This window comes from Eschrichtius robustus, chromosome 8 (genome assembly GCF_028021215.1).
Source record: "Eschrichtius robustus isolate mEscRob2 chromosome 8, mEscRob2.pri, whole genome shotgun sequence".
Classification (NCBI taxonomy): Eukaryota; Metazoa; Chordata; class Mammalia; order Artiodactyla; family Eschrichtiidae; genus Eschrichtius; species Eschrichtius robustus.
In genome coordinates this window covers 67798808-67809414 of record NC_090831.1, presented here as the reverse complement: position 1 = coordinate 67809414, position 10607 = coordinate 67798808, and the positions used below count along the sequence as shown (strand labels likewise).

At 45.2% G+C, this 10607-nt stretch overlaps 1 protein-coding gene across 12 annotated transcripts in view; it reads right to left on the bottom strand.

Annotated features, from left to right (window-relative positions):
• Window positions 1–428: 428 nt before the first annotated feature.
• Window positions 429–10607, bottom strand: part of ICA1 (islet cell autoantigen 1) — a 141481-nt gene continuing 131302 nt past the window's right edge. For 10 of the 12 annotated variants that reach the window (XM_068550595.1, XM_068550598.1, XM_068550594.1 and 7 more), the window contains 2 exons: window positions 2914–3003; window positions 429–671 (listed from right to left, as the gene is read on the bottom strand). In XM_068550595.1, the coding sequence (XP_068406696.1) occupies window positions 550–671; window positions 2914–3003 (212 nt within the window). In that variant the 3' untranslated portion in view covers window positions 429–549. The remainder of the gene's footprint in view (window positions 672–2913; window positions 3004–10607) is intronic. The other 2 variants (XM_068550601.1, XM_068550603.1) reach the window with 1 other exon arrangement.

Sequence of the window (10607 nt, the reverse complement as noted above, 5' to 3'; positions counted from 1 at the left end):
TGAGAGAACCCACCGCACAGCAGGCAGGGGCTGTGGGACAGAGTCTTTGGTCGGCGGGAGCTTCACCCAGAGCTCTCCGAAGGTGGCTCGGCAGGAAGAGGGAGTCTCCCTACAGCCCCCCTCTAAGGGGGGACACGGGCAAGGGGGTACGAGAGGAGGCATGTAAGCCTCCCTAGCCTCCCGCTGCCTCTGAGGCTGTAGGACACCTTATTTAAACCTAACAAAAAGTAGGTTTATGATTTGAACTTGGACATCGTAGCAGCCCAGGGACACGTCGGCACGATGCAGTTGTGGGCAGGAAAACGGTGGGCCTGGAAACCGCTCCCAGACCACCCTGTATCGTCAGGTCCACGTAGAGAACACACGGGAACCCTTTATACCAAATAAAAGTAAATAATTATACCAATATAAACAGGGCCTTTGACCCTTTCATTTTATTAAAATGGCACGTAAATATTAAAACAGCATACTGATCACTTCCTACATCTGCAAGCCCCCGGGTGTGCTGATTTGGAGCCGCTTGTGGGCTCCTTCCTGGAGGCTGCAGACTCATGCATTCAGCAATTCATGTTCTTTGTCGGTTTTCCCAACAGCATCAGGATTTGATAATGGGTCGAGATCGGCGAAAAGGCTGAACCAGGCAGTCAGGTCCGAGGAAGGCTTGGCAGGCTCTGGGGAGAAAAGAGCAAACATGAGCACACCTACCTTTCTAACTCCCACCTCTGCCAGGCTGCAGGCAGGTGGGTCCAGGTGCATCTTGAAGAGGCAGGAAGCTCAATCTGACAAACCCCATTGCTCTTTGTCTCTAAGCCTTGTTAGGGTATTCCATGCCCCCCTGTTGGCCGGTTGGCTGAGTAACATTTTTAAACCATGGTCTTTATACAGTTCAATGCACAGTGATCCTTTGTGTTAACCCACACCTGCACCTCCACCCAGCGATGGCCACAGCCCGCAGAGCTGCCTGAAACCCCGGGCCCCATGCTTCACCGCCACCAGGAAATATCAGTCATTTCAGAAATCACACTGAATGTCTCAAGAAGCAAGGTGCTTCCTGGAGGAATCTTTTCAAATCTGCTGGGTTAAGAGAAACACCGTGGTTACTCTTTTCAGCCTTCAAAGCAACAGGTCCAGAAGGGGGGAGGGGGGGAGGATGGCACCTAGGCCTGACTGCCCCTCTTCTCTCAAGGTCACTGCCTTCTTTAACCCTCTCCCATCAGAGGAAGGGGGCCTGTGACAGGCCTCCCCTTCCCCACTGGGCTCTAAATTGCCCCCATACCCCTTACACTCCAGCCTCAGTGGAACAGCCTTCAGCTGTCCTTTCACCAAACCACCTGCCCTAACTTCTTGAGTGCCACGATTACAGAGCCAAATTATTTTCCAGATGAGGAGAACATTTTCAAAAGAGCACCTGATGCAAGTGATTTACAAATAAGTTGGGGGCTCTTCTCTATATAAATCATTCCACATGAGAATCTAAGTTCATTGGCTTGGATGACCCATGCTTTTTTTCTTTCTCCAAAGGGTGGGAGCATCAAAAGCATGAAGTAAATGTCTCTCTGACAGGTTATCCTTCTAGCTGAGAGCAGCTAGGAATGTGCTTGCCATCTGGTTGAAAAGAGTCTCAAAAAATATTGGTAGCACAAGTTGCTAAAAGTGGTTATATGAGAGTGATAGAGAATATTGATGGGATTATACCAACATACACAGGGCTTTTAATCTTTTCGCTAAAAAGCACTTAAACATTATAAGACAGTGTACTGATCACTTTATACTTCTGATTCTCCTCCCTTTGTTGTTCAAAGTCTCCTGTGGATATATTATTTTATAATGAGATAACAATGCATCTATTATGGAGATAAGCTATTGCAAGCAAGACTAGTTAGTAACTGTGCAAGTTATTACTATGTAACATTAATTTCACATTGTGTGCAGTTAGCCCCCAAAACACTTGGTTTATTTTGATATGATAAACTGAGACTTCAGAGATCTCAATACAGCTTGGTGGGAGCGGGGGAGACATCATTTTTTTTTAAAAAAAGGGAGTAATTTCTCTTTCTTTAGTCATGTGGGAGGTCACACAAGGAAACTGTATGGGGCAAGATTGACTTAGGAGGATTAGTGTGTTCTTGATAGAGAATATCAAGATATCTTAGAGACAGCACCAGCGAAAACACTCTCCACAGCTCCCCTCCCCTTCCCAGCACCTTCCGATGGTGGGTGTGGCCCTGCTGTGAGGAGTCAGGTAACTATACCTCAGGGGCTTGGGGGTCCTCACATTCCCCAGACCTCCACTGCCGGAGGGAAAACCAGGTGCAACTATTTGCACGACACCCAAAAAACATCAAGGGAATGCTTTCTGATGATAATAAAATTGGCACTTCCTTTAACTTCCTGTGGTCAACACAGGGAAAGTGGGTGATGACCAAAGAAAGAGAGAGAGCTGCAAATACAGATGAGATCTTCCTCAGGCAGATGTTTTGTCTCAAAAGAACAGATTTCACAAGCTTCAAAGGCCCTCTTTTGACAACTAAGACACCTGGCTCTTCCTGAAAAGCACTAACCAAATGCCTTGTCTGGTGGAAGCAATGGTATTTTCAGCTAAGGATCACCAACCTCAGTGGCCTTTTCTCCCTTACTGTTGTCACCCAATCTTGGGAAGCACCCGGTCACATGGAGATAGATGTTTGAGTCTTCCTCATTAGATTTGATAGAGGGAGTTATGAATTAGGACATTAAGCCAGGAAAAAAGTTAGAATGTTAGTTCCTAGGATCATGCCAAACTCTCCACCCATGCAACGCCTCCTTTGAACCCAAGGTGCTCACATGGAAATTAGTAAAGAAATAAAGAAAAGGGTGTTAGGCCAGTGAAAATGAAGGCAACTGTCATTTAAGGGGGATAGAACACTGTATTACCTTTCACTGCAGGGCTACTGCCATTTGGACTGCTTGCCTTTGGTGCTGGCCATGGAGGAGAAGTAGGATTGACATTGCTCTCTGACAAGCCTAATGTTCAAAACCAGAGGTTGTTAGATCTAGGGAAGGGCAGTTACACTGCCTCATCAGCTCCTGGGGCACACACATGGCTCTCAACTCTGATGGCCTTCAAAGAGAAAGAGGAGGGTGGTGTGCAAAGACCCTTCTCCCATGTTCCTCATACCCGGAATATGTTTTAGGGGAGAGTGGATATGTATAATCATGCCCACCTTAAAAGTATGGGAAACTAGGGAAAAGATTGCATTTTGAAAAGCAAATGAGAAATTGCTAAGGTTAAAGCATTTTTGCTTTCACTTTTATACCCATTTTTCTTACCAAGTGACATCATTTCATGGTCACCCCAAAGATTATCAATAGTGTTGCAAAGAAATCAAGTGCCTTGTTTTCCTGTCATAAATGGGGAAAGCTTAAAAAAGTGAACACCATTAAATGTAGCAACAGAACTAGGGAATGGCTGGTCTTCTCTACTTCCAATATGATCCAGTTCATTTATTTTCCATAGAGCTAATTTAAATTGGGAAGTTTAGTTAATACAGAGAAGTAAATGGTAGTCCAGTCCAAATATATGAGGGGAAAGAACATCCCCTTAACTTGATGTCGTACCCTTACAAATGACATTGATCTTGTCTAACCCACTGTTCTGAAAGGCCCCCTGTGCTCTGCCTGCCCCTAATGATTAAGAGGCATTCAGCAGTCCTGCTCTGGGGGAAGCAAGCCTAGTTTCCCCCCAGTATTTACTGTCTGTGCTGGATGTTTCAGCATGACTCATTTAATTTAGAACTTTACCATATACTTCTTTGCACATCTGCTTTAATTCATGTGTAAGTCCTGTCTTCTCAGTGAGACAGGGAACTGTTTCTTCAATGTGCTCCATAACACCTAATGTGGTACAGGTAGGTGTGTGTGGGTTAAGGCCATTGTTGATTCTCACTGTGAAACGTAGACCATCAGATGAGGCACCACTGTTGGGTCCAAATGGTTAAAACTGTATCCTTTCACTGGGATGCTCTGGTCGCAGTGTTTTCTACAGAAAAGGTTTTGTCTCTGATAAGGCCCCCATGAGACATCACGTTGAGATGGCAGAGTTCAGCTGGGGCAGTGAAACCAATTTCTGGAGCAAGCAAGCCACAAAAATGATAAGATGTAATGCTGTTTGTTTACCCTGCCATTCTAAGATTTGTGATAAGGGACCTAATTATAGAATCATACTACATTGATTAGCTTGTACTTTTGTCTCATCTCCTAGAGTTCTGAGCCCCTTGAAGGCAGGGACCATGTATTATTCATCTTTACATCCTTTAGTGCACTACCTGGCACACGATGGGTATTGAAATTAAGATAAACTATTGAAGAACTCTTTTTTTTTTTTAAACTTTTTTTAAAAAAATTAATTAATTAATTAATTTATGGCTGTGTTGGGTCTTCATTTCTGTGCGAGGGCTTTCTCTAGTTGCGGCAAGTGGCGGGGGGCCACTCTTCATTGCGGTGCGCGGGCCTCTCATTATCGCGGCCTCTCTTGTTGCGGAGCACAGGCTCCAGACGCGCAGGCTCAGTAATTGTGGCTCACGGGCCCAGCTGCTCCGCGGCATGTGGGATCCTCCCAGACCAGGGCTCGAACCCGTGTCACCTGCATTGGCAGGCAGACTCCCAACCACTGTGCCACCAGGGAAGCCCCTGAAGAACTCTTTTAAATCATGAGAAGTACACTTACGAAGCTTTGTTTGAAGAGATGGCAAAGCAGTGCTTGGCGCAGTAGATGCTATAATACTCACTGGTTGATTATTTCATTTTAGGCAAGTAAACACAAACGTCTCTATGAAGACTAACCAATGACAAATGAAACAGGTGGCCTGTGACCTATTTCTTGGGTCTAAAATAATGAAAACATAGAGAGGGTTTAAAAAGTATTGTTATCCATTGGAAAGGTACTTGAACATGTTGTTAACATAATTCACAAACAACAAAAAGCACCAGATTTTAAAGGAACTTTTTGGGAAGATGGAAATGTTCTAAGACAGTGGTGATGGCTGCACAATATAAATTTACCAGAAATCCTTGAACTGTTCTCTTACAATGGGTGAATTTCACGGTATGTAAATTATAGTTCAATAAAGCATTTTTTTAAAATGACCAGTATTTGGTATAATCCAGGAGTAACATAACCTCCCTGTTTCCTAGAAAATTGGCCCATGGGCATTTTCCTTCTAAACCCAAATCACATAAATAGTGGTAAATGTAGAAAGTTAAAATTGCAGTTTTGTCAGGTGCCAAATAAAGCTCAAAGAGGTAGCATCTAACTGGGTCAATTTTACCTTTTTCCCTACAATCCTCTTCTGGACACCAAATGTCAAGACCCACCTGTGCTCTGCAGAGCCTGTGTAACTTTTCGTCAATGCCTGAAGCCTGGCCTCCATCTCTTAGGGCAGTGGTTCTCAGAGTATGGTGCCCGTGCCACTGGCAGGGGCATCACCCGCTGAATCAGAATTGCTCGGGGTGGAGCCCGGGGAAGCACAAACCCTTGGCAGCTGTCATGCAGTGTAGTGTGAGAGGGCCTGCCACAGATGGTCCCCAAGGAACTGCCACGGTCACCATCTCTGCTAGGATCAGGGTCATCTTGGTTGAAGCCAGAGCCGGGACAAGGAGAGAGGCCCTCCTCAGAAACAGAGAGGTCTGCTTCCAGGACCCCACCTCCCAGGTCCGGGAGCTTTAAGCTCCTTGACCTTGTCAAGCTCTCTGAGTTCAGGGAGGTCCACACTTCCAGAAAGATCCTGAACAGATGCAGAGAAAAGGCAGGTGAGGGGTATGGAAGTCCACTGCTCCAGGATCTCTGAATGCTATTTGATACAGTGGGAACACGAGAAAATTCTTCCCATTTCAAAAATATGTACAACATTTGTTCTTTAAAATGGTGGCAGAGAATGCTGGAAAAGAGGTGGTTCAACCATTGTCTTTTTCAGAGTATAAAGTGGAACACTTTCCTACAGGAGGCAGAAATAAAGCCACATACCAAAACGGAGATCTCCTCACTTTATGTGATGGACATGTTCCCAAATGGCTATAAACAAATAAAATGACTGTATATCAAGTCATATTTTTAAAGTACCAGAAATACAAGGCGTATTTTTAAGCCTATAATTTAAAGGATTATAATGGCAGACTCCTTTAAAAAGACAGTGTCTTCTAATTGGATTCCTTTGTAACTATGGATTTTTGAATATTGCTCATCTAAACGCTCATGAACATGTGGAAGTGATATCTGGAGTGTGACATGTGGAATCTATGGGTTTAGGGGCTTCTCTGCAGCAGAGGACATGGAGAAGGATAAGCGTAAAGACATCCCCCTTCGGGGACTAAGATGATGGGGAAAGTATACCTCCAAGTTTCCCATCACTGTTCCCTTGTCCCATAATGTGAAGCAGAAACAGCAGCCCGTTTGCCAAATCACAATCTCTCCTCAGAACAGCTATTAAGCATAAGTCTAACAATCCAACTATATGCACATGAGGGGAGAAAATGGTACAGTTGTGACACCAGCTATATACATATATTTTAAGCAAATACTAAGCTGAGCTGCAGTTTCACCCCCACTCATATCACTTTGGGAATTATTTAGGGGAGGGGTGCAACTAGGGTAATTATGGATGGAAGGCCAAGCCAGACTTCAAATGTCTTGGCTTCTATCAGGAAAAAAATACTATTTAACGAGAACTTACTGTCGCTAATATTCCTGTAATTGCCATCAACTGTTCTCAAGTTGGTATTAATTAGTTGGCTGAGGCATTTTTAACAGGAAGGTGTGGCTGGAAAGATGTCTCCCCATCTCAGAGAAATTGTTTCAGGAGATGGGTGGTGAAGAGTGGAGGCAGGAGAAGCTGAGAGCTCTGTAAGCAAGATGACGAGCCTAGCTGTCGGTTCCTGTGATATGTCAACCGTGCTACCCGTTTGCAGGAAACACATATAAAATTTTATTGGAGCAATCCTGCCCCCCTTTACTTACATAAGGGAAAATATAAATCAGCCAGAAATAACACCGGCCAGCTAGAGCAGCAAGTAAAGCCAAAATAATACCACCCAGAGTAGCACTTCACCATGAATGTAATATTTCACTAACTGGGAAAGCAAAAGCCCAGGCTGGGTTGATGAGCACAGCCCAGGGCGCTCTGGGGTGGGGTTGGCCATGAAGGGGAAAGTGGGAAGACCATGGTCTTGGTGGCCAAGCACCAGCCTGCTGTCCACACCTTCTCTGAGCCCCACTTTCCATACCTGCAAAGGGTGGATAAAAATTCCTGCCTCATTAGGTTGTTGTATGGATAAAATGGGATCTTGGTGGTGAAACGAGGGAATACAGAGGCTGTAAAGAACAGGCCCTTAATAAATCTAAGCTGAATCTGGATTTCTGTATAAGTTAGCAGACATGAGAACCAACCCCTGAGATTGTCTTAGGACTGTTTTCTTTCTAATTAGTGATTCAGTGTCAGTTGATCTCTCCCTTCCTTCTTGCCTGCCATCCATCCATCCATCTACCCATCCATCCAGATGTCTCTGTCGAACATCTTTTCTAGGCACTGAGCTATGATCGGGGAAATATGATGGTAAGCAACACAAACATGGGCCCTGCCCATGACAACCTTAAAGCAGACAAAAAATTAAATCAATTTTACAATGAGGTGAAATAAGAGGAATGATTAAGTACTGGGTGTAAAGGGAATGGAGAGCAGAAACACCTAACACTGACTGCTGGGGGAGTCCCTGGATGAAATGACACTGGACAGGAGAATCTGCAGGATGAGAAGTTAGCCAAGCAGAACAATCATCATGACCATGCAGGTGGGTGGAGTGCTCCGAGAGGAGGTGAGGGTCAGACTCCCTGGAGTCCAGCTTACAGACGTAATAAATACATGGTTCTCCAGCTGAACAAGGTCATTGAGTCATGCTAAGTAAAGGCATGGGGGGTATGGGCAGTGATGAGACCGGGTCAGGCCTTAAAGGACTCTGTAAGCCAAGCTGAGGAGTTTAGACCTTATGTGAATGGTGGATAAAACCACAACAGCTTGGCAAGTCATGAGACCTTTCTGGGGTCCCTTGATTTCCTCGTCTATAAAGTGAGGGTAGAGTAGATGGTCACCAAGGTTCTTCCGATGGACTAATGGAGGCAGTTAAATTCTGCAGATACCCAAGAGCTGGGGACGTGCCCAGCAGGCTTAGAAAGTGCTGCTTCTTTGATGGAACAAACAACGCCAACGGCTCATGCTCTGTGTTCAGGTTATCTTTAAATGCGGGCCCGCAGCCTTTTCTTTCACATTATTCCATTTGAGTCCTGGAAATATGTTAGCCTGGAGCAAGGCTAAGCCAGAAACAGCAAGAGGAGAGCTCTGGTTGAGGAAAGGTAAATCTAAGAGAATGATCACGCTAAGCTTTCCATTACATTAGCTTTAAATGGAAACCCACCCAGATGGCAAGAGCACCTCGGAATTAGGTAAAACAAAAGAATATCCAGAAGGAACAAAGGGCTGTATGTTTGTGAGAATCTGGAACAAGACTCCTCACTTTGGTTTCCAGAATCCTAAATTAAAAGATGTCCTGGTGCACTTATTTTGAGGAGATGGTTATCTTTTCAGTATCAGCGTCTGTTTCTAAATTAAATTTTGGATGTTGGTGGGGAATTAAGAAGAATGTTTAATGAGGCCCATCAGCCTTGCCGGGTCTCTACCTCAGGCAGCCCCTCTGGCTGGCCCTCTTCCTACTCACTTTAAGAGGCCTCAGGAAGGTACAATTTTCTCATCACTGTATGACACAGAAAACCCCAGCCCCTATCATGCTGGCAACTTCAGAAACCCTTAGAAAGTCTAGCTAAAATTAACTCCTTCAAATTTTTTAGCACAACTTGATCCTAAATGTAAGTTCCTTTGTTTTGCTCTCCTAGAGGTTGAAGTAGGTGGGGGAAGGAAGATATAATTGTTCTCTTACTAAATCCCCCTTCCTTTCTACTTCCCCAGAGCAAAGGAGAAGAGTGAGGACAAAGGCCAAAAAAGAGAGGAAGGCAGAGGAGAACAGAGAGATAAGGATGCGAGAAGACTGAAGAGGTGGAGGAGGGAGGGGGAGGGAGGGGGAGGGTTTGGAGTGCGGAAAGGCGCTGAGGTATCTGCGGCTGTGGCCTGGAGCCACCCACCTCTGTCCTGTGAACACTGCCCCTGAGGATACAGCTCTGCCTGGACCTTACAAAGAGCTACAAAGGCGGTGGGGAGACTGAGCTAGACAGCACTACAGTGAATGAGGGGGCGATGGCTAGCACAGGCGAAGATTTTGTAGACAATCTCAATTTCATATATTCTATTCTGGAACGTCACCCAACTTTTGTGGTTGACACAACCCTGCCTTCCCACACCCACATGCCTCCTCCACGACTGCGTGGTTTCCCCCATCCCTGTGCACACCCAGGAAGCCCAGAGCCAGGATAACAGTCTTTACGAGTCCTGCTCCTCCAGAAGCACCCAAGGCAAGGCCTGAGGGAGCCCGTCCGGGAATCGCGTTTGCCGTCAGAGACATGGTACTTGGAGGCAACAGAACAGAATGGGGAAAGGCATGGATTCCGGAGTCCGGTGGCTCAGGCCCACAATCCGGCCTGCCTCCTACCAGAGGTATGATCTCGGGCAAATTACTTACTGCCCTGTTCCTCAGTTTCCCAGGCTGTAAGTTGGAGATGATGCCAGTACCTGCCTGGGAAGGGTGTGGTGAGGATGAAGTAAGTTAACACACGTAAAGCACATGGGAGTGCTTGGCCCACAGCGCATGCCATAGGGACTGCTGGTTCTTATTATTTTACCACGATAAAGGGCAAAGTCACAGAAGCAAACAGTTTTAGACTTCAGCATCTCTGAAGTAGGGGTTAACCCAGGGATAAGAAGATGACATTTGTGGAAAAGTAGAAAGCTCCTTCAGATGACTTGGGTCTCTCCTGATAGATTATTTAGTGAGTCTAATACCTCGTATTACAGATGAGAAGGCAAAGGCCCAGAGAATGGGTAGCCTGACCAATTGCTGCAAAGTGAGTGCAGGGAAGGGAGTTTACAGAATAAAACCCAGGCTCTGAACTCCCTACCACTGTTTGCCTCGCTGAGCCAATGTGCCAATGAGCCTTTCTACTCCACGTTTAGTTTGACTACTTACTTATTTCAGTGGTTTATTTGATTTAGTTTTTGAGATGATCTGAATAATCAGGGGAAGTAGTTTCAATATGAGGTGTCAAAAGTTTAATGATTATTTAGATTCTTTTGCAATTCATGTGTATAGATGGATTTTCTAGACCATGGATGCAATGAGAAAAAATCTAGAGCCAACATCCACCTTTTGCTCTTTTTTTAGGAGGTTGGAGGGAGTCCTGACAAAAGCACAGAATATGGTTAGAACTGGATTACATGATCAATCATCAAAGCAGGGAGCCCACTCTTTATCTGTACATGTGTTTTGAAGGTTTCCTGAATCAGAGGGCAGCACTGGGGCAGAATTGTTGGGGGTGCCTGCTGGGAACCTGTAGGTGTATAGAAGCTGAATGGGCTTCCTCTTTAAAACACTGAAGTTCACTTTTTTTTCTGTCATTTTGAGTTCCATAGACA